Source organism: Raphanus sativus, chromosome 2 (assembly GCF_000801105.2).
Source record: "Raphanus sativus cultivar WK10039 chromosome 2, ASM80110v3, whole genome shotgun sequence".
Classification (NCBI taxonomy): Eukaryota; Viridiplantae; Streptophyta; class Magnoliopsida; order Brassicales; family Brassicaceae; genus Raphanus; species Raphanus sativus.
This window is the reverse complement of record NC_079512.1, coordinates 35,968,808-35,993,580: the sequence shown is the minus strand read 5'-3', so window position 1 is coordinate 35,993,580 and position 24,773 is coordinate 35,968,808. Positions and strand designations below refer to the sequence as shown.

At 37.4% G+C, this 24,773-nt stretch overlaps 4 protein-coding genes across 7 annotated transcripts; 2 read left to right on the top strand and 2 right to left on the bottom strand.

The window, feature by feature from the left end:
- Nucleotides 1–563: 563 nt before the first annotated feature.
- On the top strand, nucleotides 564–3,816 carry LOC108841760 (auxin response factor 16). Its single transcript, XM_018614522.2, has 4 exons — nucleotides 564–768; nucleotides 1,290–2,391; nucleotides 2,627–3,396; nucleotides 3,487–3,816. Exons 2-4 carry the CDS (start codon nucleotides 1,321–1,323, stop codon nucleotides 3,554–3,556), a joined length of 1,911 nt encoding a protein of 636 aa, XP_018470024.1. The 5' UTR covers nucleotides 564–768; nucleotides 1,290–1,320; the 3' UTR covers nucleotides 3,557–3,816.
- A 3,715-nt stretch (nucleotides 3,817–7,531) lies between these two features.
- Nucleotides 7,532–9,075, top strand: LOC108841375 (aspartyl protease UND). Its single transcript, XM_018614137.2, has one exon. It carries the CDS (start codon nucleotides 7,706–7,708, stop codon nucleotides 9,005–9,007), a length of 1,302 nt encoding a protein of 433 aa, XP_018469639.1. The 5' UTR covers nucleotides 7,532–7,705; the 3' UTR covers nucleotides 9,008–9,075.
- Nucleotides 9,076–9,097: 22 nt separating this feature from the next.
- Nucleotides 9,098–17,236, bottom strand: LOC108842162 (subtilisin-like protease SBT2.6). Of its 4 annotated transcripts, none has more exons than XM_057003447.1 (8): nucleotides 17,072–17,229; nucleotides 12,003–12,220; nucleotides 11,750–11,894; nucleotides 11,115–11,681; nucleotides 10,744–11,029; nucleotides 10,346–10,671; nucleotides 9,718–10,267; nucleotides 9,098–9,656 (listed from the first exon to the last, which is right to left on the bottom strand). In XM_057003447.1, exons 2-8 carry the CDS (start codon nucleotides 12,167–12,169, stop codon nucleotides 9,247–9,249), a joined length of 2,451 nt encoding a protein of 816 aa, XP_056859427.1. In that variant the 5' UTR covers nucleotides 12,170–12,220; nucleotides 17,072–17,229; the 3' UTR covers nucleotides 9,098–9,246. The 4 variants fall into 4 exon arrangements, with proteins under 4 accessions (XP_056859427.1, XP_056859428.1, XP_018470494.1 ...); XM_057003448.1 differs by lacking the exon at nucleotides 17,072–17,229 and adding an exon at nucleotides 12,536–12,666; XM_018614992.2 differs by lacking the exon at nucleotides 17,072–17,229 and adding an exon at nucleotides 12,303–12,477.
- A 3,107-nt stretch (nucleotides 17,237–20,343) lies between these two features.
- On the bottom strand, nucleotides 20,344–21,958 carry LOC108840490 (molybdate transporter 1-like). The gene has a single exon (XM_057003453.1). The coding sequence runs from the start codon at nucleotides 21,930–21,932 to the stop codon at nucleotides 20,559–20,561; it is 1,374 nt and encodes a 457-aa protein (XP_056859433.1). The 5' UTR covers nucleotides 21,933–21,958; the 3' UTR covers nucleotides 20,344–20,558.
- Between the last annotated feature and the right edge of the window lie 2,815 nt (nucleotides 21,959–24,773).

The following is a 24,773-nucleotide window of genomic DNA, read 5'->3' as shown; positions in this document are numbered from 1 at the left end:
GACTATCTAAATATGGTCAGCAAGAGCAAATTGCTCACATGGAAATCATCAACAAACTACAACAGTGTTTCGTAAACAATAAGAAAAAAAAATTAAATGATATTGGGATTATCAAACTGTAAAACTTAGTTTTATTCAAAGAACAGTTAATAGCTGAGTTTGAAAAATAAATCTGTTTTTAAGCCGAATAGTTAATGAATTAGATGCTTCTAATCAGATATCAAGGAGATATGTCGGAAGCACCGACGACACGTGCGGATCCGTCACGTGCGTGATTTAACTCTTTACTCGTATATCGATATTTTCGTTAAAGTATTAACTGTATTTAAATATTTTAACACTCCGTCGTACTGTCAATTTTTATGCCCGGAACCAAGGGTTTGACTTACCATATTGTTACATTTTCTGGGACTTGAATTTATTATTCAAAATATTACGTTTTAAAATTAATCTTGGATTAATTAAGGCAAAAGTAAGACTAATAAGAAAAAAAGACATGTGAATGAGTTAATGAAAGTTGAGAAAAAAGAGAGAATAATATTCTTTTTTCAAGTTAAACCAGAAAGCAAAAACTCTTTCCTTCATATATACAAGAACCCCCTTTTCATTTCCCTCTGTGCAACAAAACAAAAAGGGAACTTCTCTTATCCGATTCTGAAGCAGAAAACTAGCTACAGAATCTTCAGATTCTCAAGAAACCAAGAGAGTCTTTTTAGACAGAATCATCAAAGATTTTACTTTTTAGCCTCAGATCTGCCACTGTTGAAGGTTTGAACAAAAAAAAAAAAACTCGTTACTTTCGTCTTTTATCTTTCTCTGTTTAATCGAAGGAACCCTTGTCTGAAAATTTCATCTTTTGATTAAATTGATGGGATTAAGCTTGTCTATGTTCTTCTCTGTACTTTCCAAGTTTACTGTTTCAGTTCTCAGACCGATCTGTGTGTGTTTTATTTTTTGCTTTATCTTCTTCACAACACAATCCGTGAGCAGACGCTCTTACAGGAATCTAGCTGATAAATTTCTAAAATTAGATTGGTTGTTGATATTTGAAATCTTCTATCCGAACTGACCCAATTGTCGGATTCTCAGGAAACTTTTTCTTTTCCGGGAAAATCTCTTTTGTTAGGTATAGAGTTGACTGATACAAAAGACTTAAGCTTTATAACATGTTTTAAAGTACTTCAAGAAAGTAAAATTAAAAAAAAAAAAGCATTTGAAGTTTAACTGATTGCTTTTGTATGTTGTCTTCTTTCAGACAAAACTAATACTTTTTTTTTTCGTTTTTACAGCAAACACAGTCCTGAGGTATCTATCACAACTATGATTAACGTTATGAATCCGATGAGAAGCGGATCAGAGAAAGGCTTAGATCCTCAACTATGGCATGCATGTGCTGGTGGCATGGTTCGTATGCCACCTATGAACTCCAAAGTCTTCTACTTCCCTCAAGGCCACGCCGAGAACGCTTACGATCGTGTCGATTTCAAGAACCTCCCTCTCCCTCCGATGATTCTATGCCGTGTCTTGGCCATCAAGTACATGGCCGACCCCGAATCCGACGAGGTTTTCGCCAAACTGAGACTGATTCCTCTAAAAGACGACGACTTCGTCGATCACGATGGCCGCCAAGATAGTAGCGGTTTTTCGGAGAGTAACAGCAGCGAGAAAACGCCGTCGTTTGCAAAGACTCTGACTCAGTCCGATGCTAACAACGGTGGAGGGTTCTCTGTTCCGCGTTACTGCGCGGAGACGATCTTCCCGAGGTTGGATTACAACGCTGAGCCACCAGTTCAGACCATTCTCGCCAAGGATGTTCACGGAGACGTGTGGAAGTTCAGACATATCTACAGAGGCACACCGCGTCGACACCTTCTCACGACCGGTTGGAGTAACTTCGTGAACCAGAAGAAGCTCGTGGCTGGAGACTCCATCGTGTTCATGAGAGCTGAGAACGGAGATCTCTGCGTAGGGATCAGGAGAGCTAAGAGAGGAGGAATCGGTGGTAACGGACCTGAGTATTCAGCGGGTTGGAACCCTATTGGTGGAAGCTGTGGCGGCTACTCTTCTCTTTTGAGGGATGATAGTAGCTCTTCTCTTGCGGATAGGAAAGGGAAAGTGACGGCTGAGTCTGTTGTGGAAGCGGCCGCGCTTGCTGTTAGCGGGAGAGCTTTCGAAGTTGTGTACTATCCTAGGGCTAGCTCGTCTGAGTTTTGCGTCAAGGCGTTGGATGCTAGGGCTGCGATGAGGATTCCTTGGTGCTCAGGTATGAGGTTTAAGATGGCGTTTGAGACGGAAGATTCTTCTAGGATTAGTTGGTTTATGGGGACTGTTTCAGCTGTTAGTGTCTCTGATCCTATCCGTTGGCCTAACTCTCCTTGGCGACTTTTACAGGTAACCCCTTCCACAAGTTACCTCCTTTTGTTCTTTACTTTGTAATCTCTCTTTTTCTAAGTTTAGAAGTGTTCAATTAGGGTGGTAATTAGGCGTTTTATAGAAGATTATTGATTTGTTTAGATCCGATTTGCCGCCTAGATCGATATTTAATAGGACTTTGGCCGATCCAGCCGGTTGGTTTTAAGTTGGAAGACCAAGAAACTTAACGAAAAGTTTTGTGTGTGTTTTTCAGGTGGCGTGGGATGAGCCTGATCTACTCCAAAACGTGAAGCGGGTTAACCCGTGGTTGGTCGAGTTGGTATCCAACGTACATCCGATGCCACTCCCTTCCTTTTCGCCGCCGAGGAAAAAGATGAGGCTTCCTCAGCATCAGGATTACAACAACACTCGGATCTCAGTACCTTCTTTCCCAAGCAATCCTCTTATCAGATCATCAAACCCGTTAAGCTCTGTTCTGGACAATGTTCCCGTGGGTTTACAGGGAGCCAGGCATAATGCTCATCAGTACTACGGGCTATCATCTTCTGATCTCCACCATTACTACTTAAACCGACCTCCTCCTCCTCCTCCTCCTCCTCCATCATCAACTCCTCTAGGGTTTCGAAACATTGATAGCAAAAACGAGAAAGGGTTTTGCTTCTTGACTATGGGAACGTCACCGTGCAGTGATACAGAATCTAAGAAGTCACACATCGTGTTGTTCGGAAAGCTCATATTACCCGAGGAGCAGAAAGGGTCAACGGACGCAGAGAAGACGCAGATCCCACCAGGTTGCTCTAACAAGGCTCATGACGCATTGGGTTTGGAGACAGGGCATTGTAAAGTGTTTATGGAGTCGGACGATGTGGGTCGAACCTTAGACCTGTCGGTTCTTGGTTCGTACGAAGAGTTGAGTAGGAAACTCTCTGACATGTTTGGTATTCAAAAGTCTGAGATGTTGAGCTCTGTTCTCTATAGGGATGCATCAGGAGCCATCAAATACCCAGGAAAAGAACCTTTCAGGTAAAACAAAAAAACAGACTTGTGTTGTGTGTTTTGTCCTAATCTGTGGTGATTGAGTTAAACATTTGATTAGTAAATAAATGTTTGCAGTGAGTTCTTGAAGACAGCTCGGAGATTGACGATTCTGACTGAGCAAGGAAGCGAGAGCGTTGTAGTATAAGTGGGTTGAGTGTTTTTCTTGGAGCTTGGAAGTCAAAGCTTCAAGCCTGCAGTTTCTTTCTTTTTTTAAATATTTATTTTGGTTCCATTATTTTGGATTATGTAATTTTCGAAATATACAGTCAATCTATTTGCAAATAAAATAGATTTATCATTTCTTGATATGATGTCAATTTATTTACAAAATGTAAATCTATTGATTATAGCTTTGTACAACTAAAACCTGGTGATCGAATTAATCTTTAAATAGCTTTTTTCTTTTTTTCTTTTTTTCTTTTGTTTCTGCTGTCGGTTAACCTTGGTTTATAATATGATACAATAGTTAGTTTTCTGGCTATATTTGATACTTGTATATACATATAAACCTGTTACTAACTTACTAGTGTACAAAGGAGAATCAATAGGATAAGATGTTGTTTTGAAGCTTTGTGTCTCTCTTGTTTCTCTCATCTTCCTCCTAACCTGCAATTCGTTTTACATAAAATAGTGTGATTTTTCGTTATATTTTCTTGGGTTAAATTGTAGAAAGGTCTGTATATATGAATATTAAATCTGGAAGACAAGTAGTTAGGGTGATGCGAGGGACATGTCTCTAGGCACATGTACAACAAACAATGGTCGGATCCTATGTTTGACAAAACACATAGTCCTCAACAACAAAGTTTAGTTGGATCTCCCTGTTTTCATTTATATCTGAGAATTTTATTAAATATTTTCTTTTCAGATGCCAGTGAATACAAAACGAAAATTCCTTATCATCTTCGGCCTCTTCTAATTAATTGTGTATTTACAATAATCAAAGCACTATATATTCCCATCTAGGCTGTCAAAGTCAATGTACGTAGTTGCTCAAGCTCACTTCTGTCTTTTCTTGTTTAATGTAAAAGTTCTAACACTTTTGAAAATTAATGTCCTATTTCCTTCAAATTAAATTATTTATTGTTCATCTGCACCCTTATGTATTACAGTTACAAGTACAATCTCTTAACTGGAGTTAACGTGGTACAAGCGGTATTAAAGATCAATTAACCAAAACTTTTATTCTCTGGAAACTCTGTGCGGTCTGACCATACACATAACATCAACAAGATTAAGAGTGTTAACTGAGAATGGACTTTACGTGTATATATGTAAAGTCCATTCGAAATTCAGTATCATGTCTTGAGAATTTATATAAATGGAATCAAAACTCAAATTTTATGGCTTTTAAAGGTATGAACATTGTATATTAAAATGACATTATGAGCATTAGTTACAAATCTGAATAAAATGAAAAATGAGGGGTTTACATTATTCAGAATTAATAGTGCCAACCCTACGTCTGAAGTTGACTCTTGAACCACACATCACGTTCACATTTCACAATCCCAACAAAAGATTATTAAGAGAAAACAAACAACACGACGAGAGATACATGGGGGGTCTTGATTTGGATTAACCATTTAATTAATCAAACAAGTGACATAGTATATTTGTTAATTATGGGACAAAGTAATACCTATCGAGAAGCATCAGGTCTAGCTTAGGGGTTTGCAAACTATGGTTGAGTTAAGACGATAGAGACAAGTGTGACAAAAGTCAAAGAGGAGAAGAGACATAGTAGCGAGTGTTGTGGCACTTCGAAATACCATTTCTTATAAAGAAACAACCAACTCTAATAGTAATATACAAATAACAGGACAAGTGAATTAAAAAGAAGCACGAGGTAGACAAAGATTCGTGAGGCACGGAAATGCCAACTCGAAGGCCTTTCTTTACGTGAAGAAACATCAATGCATGTGTCCTTCTTCCATCACCAAATATTATATCTGTCATTGTCTTCTCCTTCACGTTCGTTTTCCACGCAGTACGATTTTTTCTTTTTGAATTTTCTCTTTAAAATATATATAATACTTAATCTCGAGATTTACAACCACCGAATAAAATTTCATAGCGCTTAACTTACGTAACATTTAAAAAACATTTGTGTTCTTGACTAAAACATGACCATAGGTTTGAATTTGACCCGTGTGTGTTTAGAAAACAACGGGAGCATATCTTCTGGTATCCATCTAGATTATTGGCATACACATGCTGACAAGAAATTTTAAACACAATAAGTGTGTAAAATATTAATTAGTTTTTTTCGGAAATGAACAAAATGTTAATTACTCTATTCTCCATCACCTCTGCTTCTAACAAAAACATTGTTTACCTCTTCGAAAAGTATTATTGTCATTCTACGATTTACGGAAAACTAATATACTACACATCTACACTACTTTGTTCAAACATAATGTGTTATTTCTATACATCCGCACGCTGTGCGGACCTAATCTAGTAATAAAACTGTACAACATATGAAGCATAGTCAAGCATTCAGCTAAGACAGTGATAGTTTCCAAATCCGACCACTTACTTGATTTTCAATTTTTTTCTATCGTTTAACATGAAAAATAGTTGTCAAAAATAAATATGTATCTTCATGTTGAGGTGGTGTGGGCGAGAATATCAATAGTTGTTGGCTAATGCACTAAGAGACCCAGCATATCAGCAATTTGGTTTACTCTCTGATATGTGATTTTATGATTTCATGCAATCTATTTCTCATTGATCACTCTGAGCTAGGTAGGTCCATAACACTTTCAAGTGTTTCTGGTTTTGCAGTTGGGTTACGACTTGCCGACTTGGAATGCACACTTTTTATTTGCTTAACCAAAGAAACACCTAATCTGCAGCAACTACTCTTCTGTGAGATAACCACGTAGAAACAATGAAAATCTTAACAACCAACAATTATCTAGACTTGGCCAACCCTCTCTCGTATATCTCCATTAAATTGGGGCACTCAATCTGCATCTTCTCAGGTCAAAGGGTACATAAGCGGTCTTCTGTGAAGAATATTTGGCAACATCATCTAAGATACTTTTGTCAGAAGTTTTAAAACCGCAGATGTGAGTCAACTAGAGAAGATGCAGACGGATTGCAACGATAGAGATTTTAACGGGATCTGGTCCGTTATGGTTACGGTTCCATTTCCTAGATGGAGCGTAGTTGTCCTTGGACATGAAGAGTGTGTTCAAGAAGTTGGTTATACTGGGTGTTATCTGCTTAGCTGTGACTCACAGCCTGTGACCCCTGAGCATTACTGGTAATATGAGCATCACAGAGATGTGATATTTCAGCAGGGTTATAATATAGGATAAGATCTAAAAGCAAATAAGATTTCTCTTAAATAACTTTTATTTTTGCTTCAAGAAGATACTTTTCATCTCTAACGACAGCTGTTCTCCATCTGAGAAGTGAAATGTTACAGCTGAGAATCGAGACCCGGCCCAATCTCACTCGACCTCATCTAAATCTTCCTAGGTTGAGTCAAAAACATCTTCAGTTTTTTATTTATTAAATGCTCATATGTATGCTTCGTTTGGTGGATGTTTATTCAGAAACTCGCACTTAAGCCATTCTTCACTCGCGAACATTCCAATATTGAGAATATGGAGGATATATAACCTTTTAGATGCTTATTTGTTTCACTTTGTTATTGATCTTTCAGTCTTTTCTTTTACTCGTTTTGTTAATCTTTATTATTTTGTATTACTAATCATTCAACATTGTTCCAAGCTTGTTACCTATGACTCCTGCTATATAATGTCTTGAATAGGCGTCCAAGCGGACCAAGCGTGTGTGAATTTTATGTAACAATCCTACTTTGTGGAAAACCAAACAAAAATCTAATCTGCAACTAATCTTCTTTACAATGAAAATTTAACAACTAACAATCTTCTTAAATTGTATTTAAGAAGTAAAAAACGTTTTCACAATCAGTCTGACCGTGATTGATTATTAATATTCCTTAAAAAATACAAGAAAAGAATAATGTGAAATCTATGATCATGCTACTCTTTTTGTTCGTGTTCTAGTACTCTTGTTGAAAACATATTTGAAGACATGTTAGATCCATGAACGTACGTAATCTTTTTGCCTGAAATATGATCAGAGTTATATGTGTTCAACTTCGGTTGGTAAAATCAATGAATCATGCAAGAAAAGAATCCTCTCCATACTAAAAAGAAGTTCACACAAAGACAGAGAGTCGATGCCTTTGGTTTTCTCAACTCCTACTAAAAGGATTTTAAGAAGAAAAAAAAACTAATTTCGTGATCATCAAATGACTATCTCGCTAACATTGCGTACCACCATTCTTATCTTCCTAATCGCATTCACGTGCTCCAACCGATGCACATCGCATCCCCGACTTGCGCCAAGGCTACTACACTCAAAATCAAACAAAATTCAAGAATCACCAAAGAAAAATACAGGTTACTTGCATTCCAAGCCACCTCCCGCTTCCCGTCTAGATAACAAGTGGACCACAGACGCAGTGAGTATCATCTCACATATAACTCCTATCACACGTCCAGCAGCATTCCTCGCGAACATCTCTATAGGCAACCCACCAGTCCCACAACTTCTACTCATAGACACAGGTAGTGACTTGACTTGGATCCAATACCTTCCCTGTAAATGTTACCCTCAGTCAATCCCATTTTACCGACCTTCAAGATCTTCCACTTACCGTGACGCTTCGTGCGAATTCGCACCACACGCCATGCCCCGAATCTCCCACGACGAAAGGACCAAAACTTGCCAATACTACCTCCTTTACCGCGACAATTCAAGCACTAGAGGTACCTTAGCTGAAGAAAAGCTCACGTTTCAGACATCAGACGACGGTTTGGTCTCTAAACAAAACATTGTAATAGGCTGCGGACAAGACAACTCCGGTTTTACTCAGTACAGCGGCGTGCTAGGTTTAGGTCCAGGTAAGTTCTCCATAGTAACCCGCAACTTCGGCTCTAAATTCTCTTACTGCTTCGGTAGCTTAACCGATCCGACCAACCCGCACAACATTCTTATCCTCGGAGACGGCGCCAGAACCGAAGGCGATCCAACCCCTTTACGTATATTCCAAGACCGTTACTACCTTGACCTCCAAGCAATCTCCTTAGGTCATAGACTTCTCGACATCAAACCCGATGTTTTCGAGAGATATGGCTCCCAAGGAGGGACCGTCATCGACACGGGTTGCTCACCGACGATCCTAGCTAGAGAAGCTTACGACACACTCTTCGAAGAAATCGATTTTATTCTAGGAGATGTACTCACACGCGTTAAAGATTGGGATCAGTACACGAAGCCTTGCTATGAAGGGAATATGAAACTTGATCTCTTAAAGTTTCCCGTCGTCACGTTTCATTTCGCCGGCGGCGCTGAGCTGACGTTAGACTTTGAGAGTTTGTTTGTTGAAAGTGACAATGGAGATAGATTTTGCTTGGCCTTGAGTATGAACACGTTCGATGATATGAGTGTTATTGGTGCCATGGCTCAGCAGCATTATAATGTTGGTTATGATCTTCTAACCATGAATGTTTATTTCCAGAGAACTGATTGTGAGATTCTTGATTCCTAACATAAAAAAAGATCTCTTCAATTGATATTTTTTAGAAAGATTAGTAGGTAATTAACAGATATAATGCATGTATCATATAACATGTCACTATTATTTCTTCAAATTAATTTAAAAATAAAAATAACTAATTATACAAACAGTATTATTCACTTTTACTCATACAAAACTACCTTTTTATTATTACTGCGTATTATAAAAACAACAATAATAATAATATTACAACATCTCATATATTGTCTTCATCGCTTGTGTCCCAAGGCAACCACTGGGAGACTCACTTTATGCCCTCGGCTTCCTTTCAAAGTAACCTCTCCGAAGCTATAAGCTCCGGTCACAGACCTCACTGTTAGAGTCACCAAGAAGCTTCTCGAAGCCCCGGCTCTAAGTGTCATTGCAGGAGGACTCACATCAATGGCGATGGATGGCTCCATTCTTGATGTGATCGTGTATGTTTCTTCCTCTTCTGCAACATTCGTCACTCTTCTTGTAACGGTTTGTGTTCTCACGAGATGGGAAATGGCTATGGATGGCGAGTTGAAGTTCGAAGGATGTTTCATTTTGTAATTGCAGGGAGTGTTTGTGAAGTTCCTTATCTCGTGGGCATCGATACCAGGCGTGGTGCACAAGAAACCTAAGTAATCCTCATAACCTACAGAGAAACCCTAATCAAACATCTGAAGGTATATGCCATTGGAGTAGAGAGAAATTACCTGCATCAAAGACGAGACCAGGGTCTAGAGCAGAGCTTGGGCTGACATGACCACTTCCATAATCAAACGGAGTTGCTTTAACAAGCGTCACCGTCTCTGTATCAGAGTACTGCTGTGCTTGGAGAGGCCTTCCTGCTCGGTCCATGACTGTTGAAGTTGTCATCAAAGCCGATTTGATAGCAGCTGGACTCCACTGAGGATGCTTCTGTTTCACCAAAGCAGCTATACCAGCAATGTGTGGTGCAGCCATGCTCGTGCCAGAAATCAATGCAAATCCTTCACCGACATAGTTAGCCTCGTCAGTTCCATTCTCAGACCAAGCAGACCATATCAGAGAGCCTGGAGCAAGAATATCTGGTTTGAGGAGATCAGCATCCTGAAAGCTAAAGTCTTTAGTGTTGGGTCCTCGAGCTGAGAACAGAGCCACTTCAGGTGCTGATTTGTGAAGAATAGGTTCCAAACCATCTCCGATGCTTCCTTCAGCTTTAAACTCCTTCACTCTTCCCGTCCAGTCTCTTGACGTGGTGACATTGTAGTAATCAATCAAATCCTAGTGAAGAAAAACAAACAAGTTTGAGGAAAATACTAGTGAAAGTGATTTTAACTGTTTAGTGAACTTATATATTACCATTGACTTAGAGACATCTGTGATCAGAATCCCTGGAATGCAAGAAGGGACAGGATCGAATTTTGTGCCTGGAGAAACATTTTCGACAACGAGTACGAATCCAGCAGCGCCTAGATGCTTTGCTGTTTCAGCGACTTTCTTGATGGAAGCTGAACCAGCAACGAAGTTGAAAGAGTATCCACAGAGAAGAATGTTCCCTTCGACCAACTTTTTGTTCAAGACCTCTGGCTTCTGACAATCTGACGGATTGTATCTCACACCAGAAGAACCAAGCAGAACATCATTTGCTGATACCATCTTGTACGAACGGTGAGGCCGAGTAGAAGCTGCACACAACACACATATAATAATTAAAGGAATGTCTACAAAGCAGATCATAGGGAGGGGAGGAAGCTTACGAGATAATCCTATTCCGGCAAGCATTTTTCCATTTCCAAGAGTGAGATGGTTCTTATATCTCCGATCATCGATTGCAGCAGCTACAGTGGTGATCCAAGGGCTGTACGAGACCAGAGTTTTGGGAAAAGGACCACCGTTTCCAGCAGCTTGAGCAACAAACACACCAGCTTTCACAGCACCAAGAAGAGTAGCATCGAATGGATTTAAGAAAGTTGTCTTTGTAGTAGCTGGAGGACTGTTTGGACCAACCGAGAGGCTCAAAATATCAACTCCATCATGAACAGCCTTTCCTCACAACAAAAAAAAACATACTTACTACAATTTAGTCCATCCAATTTCTTTAGAAACTGTGATAAGTTTGTTTCTTTACCATATCAATGGCAGCAACCACATCAGATACAAACCCTCCGAAAAGCCTATATAGAGCTTTGTAAACAGCAATCCTAGCACGAGGAGCCATCCCACTTGCTTTTCCAAACTCATAGCCGTGCATCCTCACAGGTATACCGTTGTTCCCAGCTGCAATAGCTGCTGTATGACTTCCATGTCCATCACCATCCATTGGTGAAGCAAAGTCAACATTCGGGTTAAAAGCACCAGCTGCTTTAGCAGCTTCAGCAAAATGCTGCGCACCTATGATCTTCCCGTTGCAGAAGCTAACCTTAGTATGAGGATCATCTTCACATTTGCCTCTGTAGCTAGGATGAGGACCATAAGGTACTGCAGTTTGGTGAGAAGCAAAACTAGGGTGATGAGGGAAAATCCCTGAGTCGATAAAGCCAATAACAATATCTTCTCCTGCTCTGTCGTAACCACCGCCTGTTGGCCAAACATCGGTTGGTAATCCCAAAAACTGTGGTGTATGTGTGGTGAGCTTCCTCACTTTCCAATCTCTGCTCAGGTGTTTCACACCAGGAGCGCGACGAAGCACTTCTGCCTACTAATATATAGTGTAAGAAAGGGACAAGGAAATAAAACACTTAAGAGACTATATCATGATTTCACCTGAGAAGGGGAGAGATGAGCTGCAAATCCATTGATGAGGTGTTTATAGCTGTAAAGCTTTTTGTATGATCCTTCTTCAAAGAGCATTCCAAGAAGCATATCATGTTTCCTCTCGAGGTGACGGGCGTATGATGTCACCAATTCACTGACATACATCAAAGGTAACAGATTGTTAATCAAGCAAGCAAGCAAAGCATTAAACAAGGTGTCAATGAGATTATAATTGAAGAAGGGAGAACACACAGGAGGGTACCTTGTAGTATCAATTTTCTCATCAGACTCCACGGCAGTTGCTTCGAAGCCATTAACACCGCCTTTGTAACTAATGATTGGATCTCCTTCCATTGTCACAATGTAAATTTCTGCTGACACAGTGAAGAAGAGTGCGAAAAAGACAACAACTTTACACCCCATAGCCATCTAGCTTCTCTCACCAAAGAAGCTCCAGCTCAGTTTTGCTATTAGTCTAATCTGCAGTAACATAAAAAATAACAGCATGAAAAGCATTAGCATCTCTGAAACAACAGATATATCTATTAACAGCAGCAATCACCTCATCACTTAATCAGCCTTGTGTTAAAACCATCACATACATAATCAAAGATAACAAGTTCATCTCATACACTAGTCCAGTTCATAGAGCTTAGAAAATAGTTTTGATTCTTTCATAGCAAAAGGACAAAACATTTTTCAACATCTAACAGAGAAGACATATGAGGAACCAAGCACATGAAGAAAAGCCCCACTCCCAATTAACTCCAAAGATAGAGACTTGGAGGAGAATACCTCAAAGATCAATCCACTTGAAAAGCAGATACTGTAGAATGGTAAAACACAACTCTCCTAGACAAATTTACTTAAACAAATCAACTAATATAGAAAGTCTCACCTCCGAGTTTATGTAAAGTTTGAAGAGGATACTGTAACTACAGTAGCAACTGTTAGCTAATCTTTTTTTTTTTTTTGAAAGAATTTTAAATTTTATTCAAACAAAAAAACATTGTTACATCAAGTGCAGCAAATTTTTAAAACAACTACAATAGAAAACAAACTTAGATAGAAAGAAGATATACAACCAAAGAAGAATAAACCCAATCTCCCTCAAACTTGATCAAAAGAAATCAAGTTTGGAAATACCATGAAAATTCTCCTCATTAAAACCCCATTAGAGAAAACCCAAATGGGACAAAACTCTAATGTGGGAAAAAGAGTAAGAAAATTCATGGCAAGGAGATAAATTTTTGAAAAAAACCACTCCAAAAATGCTTCCCCAACTTCAAACACTCCTACCAAACCAAATCTGCATTGTTTTATCATGCTTCCTCCCCACTTTCTTCCTAAGAGATGTAATTTTGTTTCTCATCATCTTGTCCAATCTAGAAATAAGACAAACCGCATGCTGAGAAGGCTCCCCTACTCTTCGAATATTCCTCTCATGCCATATAGCATAAACCACCATCTGAAAACTGTATCTCATCAGAAACGTCAATTCTTTCCCTTGGCAACCATTAGTAACTGCTTGAAGAACTCTGCTCCATTGATGGATGTCCCCTAGCCCCGCCATATTCTTCACTGTGCCCTTCCACACTTCCTTAGAATATGCACAATCAAAAAACAGATGATCTCTCGTTTCTATTTCTGATTGACATAGCCAGCAAGTAGAAATGGCCTGAGCATTCCATCTGAGAATCCTATCTCCTGTTGCTAGCCTATTTTGAACAGCCAACCAGACAATAAAAGAGAACTTAGGAGTACCTTCCGCGAACCAAACTCCTTTAAACCAAGCAACTTTCGGGTCTTTCCTTCTCGTGATGTTCCACGTCTGAGCTGTAAGAAAACCAGGCTTAAATTCCCCATTTTCCCTCATCCACAGACATTCATCATCAAACTGATTAAGCCCCCTACTCTTTAGTGTCAATATCTCCTGACCTATCATCCTCAAAGAGTAGACCCTATGACCTCTGGTTCTGTAAATTTGAATTGCGTGCTCCACTGTAGCATTCTTTGGAATACCCAAGTCCATACTTCCTCTTTCACCAATAAACTCGATTAAAGGTCCTAGATTAGACCAATTATCATACCAGAAGGAAGTATTAGCACCACTATTTATCTCCTTTCTGGTTAACTGCATTGCCATAGGTCTTAGTTTCACCAGCTTCCTCCACATCCAAGATCCCAACATACTCTCTTCTCTTATACTCCAAAACGACCCCTTCCTGATGAGATATTTCCAAATCCATTTGACCCACAAAGAGGATCTTGCATTCAGAATGCGCCATATTAGCTTTAGACAAGAGACTCTGTTCGCTTCAGTCAAGTTTTTTAGCCCAAGCCCTCCCTCATCCTTTGGTCTGCAAACATCACTCCAAGAAACCTTTGCTTTGTGCGTAGATAAAACTGGCCCAGACCACAAGAAAGCAGCACATATACTATTTATTTCTTGAATACACTGGTTTGGCAACCTATATGCTGACATCCAAAAATTGGTGATACTATAAAGCACAGATCCAATTAATTGAAGCCTACCAGCAAATGTAAGATGCCTCGCAGTCCATGAAGAAATACGAGAACGAATCCGAGAGATGAGAGGGCTATAGTCATGCACATTCATTCTCTTAGTTAGAAGAGGAAGTCCAAGGTATCTAACTGGGAGCATACCTTTGTCGAACGGGAACTGATCCAAAATAGCTACTGTATCATCCTCCTTCACTCCCGCCAAATACAAAGTTGATTTCTCCATACTTATGTTAAGACCCGACTTCTTCTCAAAGTCTTTAAAAACTGCCAGAATACCTTCTATGGAACTCTTCTTACCATCAGAAAAAACCAGAACATCATCAGCAAAACAAATGTGAGTCAAGTTCAAATCCTTGCAGTACGGGTGGAAACCAATCCGCTTCTCAGTTGCAGCTTTATCAAGGAGTTTCGACAACACATGCATACTGATAACAAACAGGTACGGAGACAGAGCACAACCTTGACGCAAACCCCTTTTACTGTTAAAATAACCTGCTAACTCCCCATTTACCTGAATAGAGAAAGATGCAAGTTCAATACACTTCTTTATCCACAAGATAAATTTCTCTGGAAACTTCAAAGCCGCAAGAACAGACAATAAGAAAGACCACTGCACTGAGTCGAAGGCCTTTGATATATCAATCTTCATTGCGCATCTCTCTGTCACTGAATCCTTGTGATAATTTTTCACTAGTTCTGAAGCTAAAAGAACATTCTCCATGAGGAGTCTATCTTTAACAAAGGCTGACTGACTTAAAGATATGAAGAGAGGCAGAATACCCTTCATACGATTTGCAAGAAGCTTCGAAATTACCTTGTAGATAACATTACAGCATGAGATGGGGCGATAGTCCTTCATATAACTTGCATTATTCTTCTTTGGGATTAGCGCCAAAATAGTAGAATTTATACCCTTAGGAAGAAACCCCTTATCAAAAAAAGATTTCACTGCAACTACGAAATCCCCTCCTGTTATAGCCCAAGTAGCTTTAAAGAATTCACTAGTGAATCCGTCGGGTCCTGGGGACTTATCAGCTGCCATAGAGAACAAAACCTTTCTCACCTCTTCAGTAGTGACTTCTTTGATCAGCATGCTTCTATCTCCTTCAGAACACTCGAAAGAAAGTAGAAGCTTCAACTCCTCTACATCCACTCCCGTAAACTCAGTAGGATTATGAGTTAAGAAACTATAGAAATGATCCACTGCCTCTTTTTTAATATCCTCTTGAGTTTCTGCTACTGAGCCGTCTAATCTCTTAATCTCTCTTATAGAATTCCTGATTTCTCTTACTTTAGCAGCTCTATGAAAACTCTTATTATTCCCATCACCAACTTCAAGCCAATGAACTTTTGCCCTTTGGCTAATCACCTTCTCTTCTATAGTAGATAGAAATATCCATCTTCCATAAGCAATCGACTCCACTTCAATATTATTTTGAGTAGGATTCTCCAATGTCCTATTCTGAGCTTCACAAAGATTTTTGTAAGCCTCCTTCGTCTTCTTTACTATCTCCCCGACTTTCTCTTTACTAAGCTGCTTTAAGATTGGTTTTAAAGCCTTCAATTTCTTTGACAATCTGAAAAGAGCAGAAGTAGAATTGAACAGAACATCAGTTCCTGACCAAAAACCTTCTACTACTGTGATGAAATCAGGCATGTCCACAAGCGCATTTACAAATTTAAACGGTTTACGCGGCTTCATCAACTCAGATTTAATAACCACCCTGCACCGCTGATGATCTGAGCAGCCTCCTGCATCAAACACACAATAAGATTGAGGAAACCTTCTCATCCATTCTTCATTAATAAGCGTACGATCCAACTTCTTGCAAATAATCCCATTATCTCTTCTATTGCTCCAAGTGAACCGAGGACCCTGATAAGACATATCAATCAGCGAACAGTACTGGACTACCTCTTGAAACTCCCTCATACCCGAATAATCCTGAGACGAATCAATAACCGAATGCTCCACCCCACTAAGAATCTCATTGAAATCTCCTTGCACAATCCAAGGAAACTTCTTTATTATAGGAGAGTCTTGATGATCCTTTAGATCCTTCCATAAATCTTTTCTTTCTTCAGCCAAATTGTAACCATAGACAAACGAACAGAAAATTTCGTCCTTCATCCCCTCTAACAGAACCGAACAAGTAACAAGTTGTGCACTCTGAAAACAGGGAGTAACCCGCACCTTTGGATTCCATACTATCCATAGTCTTCCCAACCTATTATGCTCATAGTTAGCAATATATGACCAATCAGGAAACACCTTCTCCAAAATCTTCTTCACTTTATTCTCCTTCACTCTTGTCTCTATCAAACAACCAAACTGAAAACCCCTTTTCTTCACCCACTCTTGAACCACCATATGCTTAGTATGCTTATTGAAACCCCTAATATTCCAGTAAAAACTAGACATATTATTGGCGTCGGTTTTTCTTCTTATTCAGAATACCCGGATCAACTTCCTGAGCCTTCTGACCTGCTTTATCTTTCAGATATCTATGGTTTATCTTTGATTCTCTAGGCAAAACCCTCCGAGGAATAACATTTTCCTCGTGAGCTTCATCTTCTTCCTTATCTTCATTTTCTGTTTCCATACTTCCTTTATCTTCCTCCAGTGAGAGACATGAAAATATACTTAAAGAGAGAAAAATGAACACACTTTCCACAAATCTTCCAAGCAAGGAATAAGCAACAATAACAAACCCAGAAACTTATTTAAAAAGAGAGAAAAGAATCAAACAATTTGAAAACTCGAATGGAGTAAAGCTAAAAAAAAGCAATAAAGGAGAAACTTACTCTGATTCACGAAACGAATCAAGAAACTTTGATTTCTGAGTTTCTTTTCCTTTTGAAGAAAGGAGAGATCTTGCAAAAATATCAAAAGAAGGAAACTTTAGAGAATAAATGAGGATGAAATGTAAGTGGGGGAGTGTACTTTCTAGTGAGAGATAGGGGAGAGAGTGTGTGAAATAAAAAGATTTCAGGGTTTTTGTTATTTTTCTCAAATTATTTTTAATTATAATTATTTTCTTCCCTGTCAAGCAGAAAACTGACCATGGATAATGGAGACATCACATTTGTGGTAACTTAAAAAATGGTTTATGTTTTATTTTAGTGATGTCAATTGCTTATGAATTAAAACATAAACATGTAAGAATAATAATAGTACTAGGTGGAATGCACCACAAAATACGAAGTTCTGTGAAGTATATAACTAAATAGTAGTATTATATTAAGTGAATCTATAGTTCAAATAGTGACTATTGATCCACAATGATGACAAATAAAATAAAATTATAATTGCTAACAACAATGTATAAAATAGATCAATACAGGGAACTTTAGTACCTTAGAAACTGCTAAGCAAATGTAATTGCTAATTAGTTTCACCTTGAGGGCCAAATATTTTCATAAAATTGCTACAATTGACAATTTATCTGACAAGTGACAAATTTGACCATTTGAGTTGCTGTGAGATGTGAGACAGACGATTTAACGCGCGAGTTTTCTTGACAACTGGCAATTATATTACACATTTGTCCTTGGAAAAATGCATATTGTTAGAAACACTGTCGAATTATTTGTGAAATACTTTGATTGTAGATGTGCTAAAGGTGTGGGAAAGAAAAGTCCAAGGAGGGAGAGCAAAAATATAGTTTGACTATTTATTGATGGAAAAGGTAAAGAAAAAGTAGAAAAACAGGAGAGTTATAAAATTAAATATTAAATTAATAATCTAAAGAGACATAAAGTAACGTTAATGATGTTTGATTAGAATTCATGTTTCAATCATGTAACGCGGGAGTCCTCCGAACGCATTATGAACACAGTTAATATCACTTGATTGTGTTTCTTTTTTGGATTACATATAAGATTTTTACTCCATAACAAAGTACTTATTATGCTTATGAGCAGCCTATGACATAATAATACTAAGAAGACAAATGGTAGATAATTTGTAAGAGAACCAACTGATAATTTTGGATAAATAGTTTAAATTTTTTTATGTTGTTGACTAAGTTTTAAGCTGTCATTTGAGAATGTGAAAGATGTTTGTAATGTAGTTAAGTAATTGGAAGCATATGTGGTCGTATAAAGTTAGCATCCAAAGGCACCATGTGAGGGATTGTTCCCAGGAGATATGTCGTTTAGTCGAAACACATCATGTGTCTTGTGACCTTTCTTCTTGTTCAAAAAATTGATTCCATTCTCTTCACCAACCAGAAAAACTTCCCACGTTATTTGACTATTAACTATTTATGGGTCTCATTCTTTCCGTCAACATGTCACGGGCTTATGCATATTGATAGTTGCAAGTACCCGTATAAGCTGAACTTTGGACGTTTTAACAGCTTTAGCAATTAAGTTATGAATGTTGATATTATGGAATTATCTAAACTTCTTTTTCGAATCATTTGCATCACCCAGTTATCTAAACAAATGATTAACAGATTAATGGTGTGTTTATTTCATGCATATGTGATATGTCAGATATCCCAAATTGAATGATTCTTTTAGTCGTTTTACCTTCGTGAAATGAAGAAGAAAATCCTTTCAAGTTCAACAATAAAAGTAAAACAAAACTTAAAAAAGGAGCTATACGGTGGAATACATAAAAACGTGATTTATGAGGAAAACTTATTTTATTTTATTGTTTCCCTTTGATTATGGAAATTCTCGTGGTTGGTGATTAGAGATGTTCACTCTATTTTTACTCTAAAATATAGTGACTCTATAATAAAGATGAAATTTGTTACAATTGTATTCTATTTTAGAGTAAAAAATAGAGTGAGGAAAAAAAAAAAATTACTCTATATTTGGAGTAAACATATTTTTCACTCTATTACAAAGTGAGAAATAAAATACCATTTGAGCATTTTTTAAATAGAGTTGAGTCGGAAATGCTCTAAGCGAAGAAACTTTTTTACTGTCTTTCGCTCAAAAAGAGATAAAATAAAAATGGCTATGTGCGAAGGAGTGACAACTTACTATTCGTGAATTGTGAATGCTATTTACTTATATAATTAGCCGTAACAACAAATTAAATGCTATTAAATTGTGTATTTATTCCATCTATATATACACAGACATGTGTATCACGTATCATTTGCTTTAACATGATTAATGCTAGGCAACTATGAAAATTCGACTAGCCTGATGATAATCACCCATAATAGCTTAGTAATAGATGACATCACGATGAGAAAGGTAAATCTGCTTTGGCTTTCCGGTGAAGATATATCAACAAACTATGATAGTACTCCCAAAAGTGATTTCGACTAATACGTAACTTTGAGGGTAAAACAACTTCACTAAAAGCTATATACTTCAATGATTACACGGGCGAAGATCTTTATATTATCATAGCTATGTCCTCGTAACACTTTAGTAAATTTGTTTTACATATAAGTTTATCAAGCCTTGAAAGATCCATGCAAACACACAACTTTTGTATAGATAATGTTGGTCTCGAAGTTCTGCAAGGCAGCCACTAGGCCTATTTGTTTCCTATTCACTTAGCACATCGGTCGTTCATTGGGTTTTAAGAATAAAATCGATGCTAGAAAAGTTTCCTATTTGTTTCAGGACGTGGAATTGTGGAAAGATAGGACAATGTTATTTTATCCCTTATACAGAGAGATAAGTACATGATACATCAATACATCATACACGCCAATGAACCGTTTCGTTTGAAAGATCGAGGTACAACGAGAGAAAAGATCCTTATGAATCCAGCAAGACGTTAAAACATTAAAGATATTAATAGAGAAAATCCCATGATAAACCAATAGTAAATTCAGAGCAAAACTTGAATGCGTCAAAAACAAAGTTTACGGTTACGCTGGAAGGTTAAAACTTAGTCACCTCGGATACTATAGAAGTGGGATTTGTTGTAGAGATCCCTTTGTTGTATCTTCTGACCCAATACGGACTAGTACACAAGGTAATCAGACAGTTACGGTTCTGGATAACTTACTCCGCTGTGTTAAAAAAGGTTAATTAGTAGCTTCTTTTATACGCAATGATCAAAAAGCCATCTAATGGAAAACTGGTTATTCCACAGATAGTCCAGAGCTATTTGGTCCATTTCTTTTTACTATTATCACAAACGTTGGTAAACAGATTTACAATATATATATATAAAAAAAAATCAAACTAGTGTAGTTATTACACGGAGTAGCACAATTCAGTTCAACGAAGTTTTGAATTTTTTTTTTATTTTCAGGTATAAAAACAGATCACATTTGAAAGCATAGAAGAAGAATAAAAAGATCGAAGACCTTCAAGGATGTTGATCAACTTGAACAGGAAGGTTGGCCGGCTTGACCCTCCCGTAGTTCCTCATCCACAGAACCACATACAGAACAATCCCAACAACAAATCCTATCGCAGCATTCGAGCCCAAAGAAACAGCTGTACAAACAAGCATCACAAACGCATCTCCCTTCGTGTTCATATCCCTAGCAGCCATCGCAAGCTCTATACCTGCAAACAGCAACAGAGCACCCAGCACACCAACCGGAAACTTGTCCATTATACCCACCAACGAACTTCCCAAGACCAGTCCCAAAACCAACTTAGCTACTCCCAACAGCGCCACACACCCACCACTCCTCCCACCGAACTTGTACTGCCCTGCTAACCCACCGGCTCCATGACAAGTAGGCATCGCCCCGAACCAGCATCCAACCATATTCATCAACCCAACAGTCATCGAAACCGACGTAGCCGAGAACTTTTTCTCAGGGAATAAGTCGTAGGAAAACTTACAGACCGCCACAACAGAGTTCAGAACAGAGAGAGGAAACTGCGGGATCGTCCCTTTCAAAAACCCGTTTTTCCATGCTTTCTTGTCCATTCTCACCAACTTGATCTTCGACGGTCCGAACTTAATATCATGCACGATACTAGGTTTCCTTATAAAAGCCAACACAACACCCAACAAAAAAATCAACAGAGCAGACGGTACATTAGATATAACCTTCCTTATAATCGAAACCCTTTTTCTTCTTGAACCATTTCTCTCTTCCTCATCCTCCTCTTCTTGTTCCCCATCTCCATTCACCAGAACTATAAAGAGAACACAAACCAAAGCCAAGACCAAACCATCAAGCCCTAACCACGGCCTGTCGCCAACACTTTTCGACTTCGAAAAGTTTTGCTCTTTCCTAATATACTTAACCGCAGACATCGCAAAGGCTAACCCCTGCGACAGCTGAATCCCTCTAACGACCGATAAAGGGATGATATTGAACACGAACTGCATCAGACCGGAGACCCCCAACACGAACAAGATCCCTCCGGTGCATATTCCCGCGGCCATGATCTCCGGTATACCGAACTCCTCCGCGGTCGACGAAATCGCCACGGCTGCGATGGACTTCATCGGTTGGACCGGCATCGGTACGCCGTAAACCGCTCCGGTTACGGCGTTGTAGATGCCGGTGAATATCAGCGTTGTGCCTAAGTCCAGATTCTTGGCGAGGGTTAAGGCGAGGACGATCGGTATGTAGGTGCCGAGATCGCCCATTGCACCGTTTATCTCGGAGAGCTTTGACCGGAACATGAGATTGGACTTCAGTTTGTGGAATATTTCGGTGAACGGAGAACGTTTTGGGGTTTCGGGTGGACTGGTCCCAGACTGATGAGACTCCATTGTTGCTTTTAGGTTTTTTTGTTTGGGGAATGCAACAAGTTTGAGTTTTGTATGTGTTGATGTGTCTCTTTTTATACTAATCTAAAAATCTAAGCGTTGACTATTAAATTGAAAATTGATGCATTTATATAATTATAATATAAATGAAAAAAAAAATTGACAATGACTGCACCAGATTCGTATGTTTAAGATTTATTTTTGTTGTCAATTAACCTTTTTAATGAATTTAAGGGTGGTACTGTTTTTGAAATCTTCAGCTAATTCAGTGTTGCAGGTGTTTTCCAAAAGATGCTGTAGGTGCTTTCTAAATGTAGAAGATAATATTTTTTTGTACACATATGCTGGCATAGCACTGTTTATACCCAAAGATACAACAGTAAAATTTTATTCCTCTTTTTCACAATAAGTGTTACTTTAGTTTTTTTTATTTCAAAATAAGTGTTATTCTATAATTCTAATACAATTTAATATATTAAATATTTTTAACTCTTTTAAATAACTAATAAATTTTTATTTACAAATTTTTAATTTCCTGAAAAATGTCAAAGTGACGCTTATAATAAAACAAAGAGTATTAAGTAAATTTATAATATTATCATTAATTTCAGTTTTATAATATTTTTATAAAATATTGTATAAACTTAATTTATACTCCCTCTGTTTATAGTAAATGTTATTATTTTTTTTCTTATTACACAAAAAATGTCACTTTACAATTTCAATGCAAATTATACTTATTTTCAGTTGAAAATTAATTACATAATTTTATAAATAATTTTATTTATCTCAAATACTATTGGTCAAAAATGCATAATTAATAATCATTTACATATATTTTTATTATTTTCTTAATCCGTGTGAAAATGTTAAATTGACACTTATTTAAAAATGATAGAGTATTTCGAAATATTCTCTCCGTTTTATTATATAAATAATTTTAACCAAAAGCTTTGTTTCACAATGTAAGTTGTTTACAAAATCCAAAATTATTTTGCATTGATTGAATATTGTATAACGAATCCAATAATACTTGCTTTTTGTCATTTTTTTGTCATTACTTGTTTTTAATTATTGATTAAAATTGTATATTAAATAATATTTTTTTTAAAATAATAACTTTATTGATATTCACACTTTTAACTAAAACTACTCACATATTAAACAGATAGAGTAAGGTTTTTTATATGGATTCATACGGATATCAAAATATTTAAACCAATACGATATCCGTTGGATCCATCATATGATTTTAAATATTTCAGTTAACATCCATAATCCATTGCGTGTGCATGTGTTCAACAAATGTCAACGATAATAAATGATACATTAATTTTAGGTTTTAGTGCTTTGGAAGTTAGATGCTGAATAATTTAAGAATATAAGATGAATGCTATTTCTAAATTATGCTAATGTTTTCAAGAGTCAGTCTAGTTTTTATACTTAGAGATTGTTTAAGAACATGTCCCTTCTCTTGGTGTCCCTTCACAAAGACGTCCCTTGGAGGCATTTTACTATTCAACGTGGAAGATTAATGTAACTTTTCTTAACGGTGTATTTTGGAGGAGAGCACAAAATTAATTAAGGAATAATATCGGGGAACGCATTATCTTGGGAGACGAGAGGTCAATAGATGTCGATGCTTTTGAACCGTTGAACTTGGGACTTTAGGAGCACTTCACTTCTCACTATATGATTCCATTTCATTTAGTACTTGTTTTATGTCGAGACACTTGTTCACAATACACACGATAACGCTATGTTTTCAAACTAGGCTTTATGAATACGATATTTGTTCTATGCACAAAAAAACCTGAAATTACAAGTAACGAACAAACATAACCTTTCATCTTTAAATTCATAGTCTTGCCTTTAAATCTATTGTCTTAATTACTCGAAGCATGAGAAGTTTTGTGATGCAGAATTGCAGACAATTTTTTTTTCTCAAATAGTAATCTTAATCAGCTAAAATCATTTTAAAGATTTTAATAGTTTTTAGAGTTTTTCTTATAAATAGTTTTTATGTCTAAAATTGTATTCAGTTGATTGATATTAATTTATTACTCCGTAAGTATTAGCTTAATAATGTTGATTATAATCAACGTTGTTATTATTATTATTATTATCGTTATTTTTTTTAGTAATAGATATCCATTTATTGGTTTAATGAGTTTGACTGTAACACTACAACCGAACTGTGTTTGTTCGAAATCGAAACAGATAAACCGGTTAGAACCGCTAATTATTATGTTTGGTTATTCTATGTAGGGATTTGTCAGATCCGATTCAGACAACAGAGTACTCGTTTGCATCGCCTTCCTCTCAGTCAGTCGTCACTCGTCAGCACACCTGAAGTGAACGACGGAGGTTGACCTAAACACGACCGGTTGATAGGCACCCTTTCAACTCGCCGCCGGTGAAAATTAAACCGCCAAGACAAAGTTATCTCAGAATCTCCCATTACCCTTTCAAGAAAGATCTTCACTTTCCTTCCCCAATCAGTGATTGTTTCACTGCAATCAATCTTCAAGCCCATCTATTTACTCTCTTCCAGGTTTGACTTGATTCTGTCATAAAACTCTTGAAAGTATTAAGCTTTTGCTTCTTCCGATTTAAATTGAAAAAAAAAAGTTTCGATCCCTTTTGCTCAATGTTATAATGTTAAAGATGCGAAGAGACTATTGTTTTGTTTATGTTTGTCTTCTTGGTTAAGTTTAACCTTTCGATCTGTTTCGTTATCTTGTGTCTATCTTTCAATCAAAAGTCAAACACTTGTCTGAATTTTAAGCAGTGTCTGTAATGTGTAAGGGCGTTGATTCAGTCTTTTGTCACTGTAGGATGTTA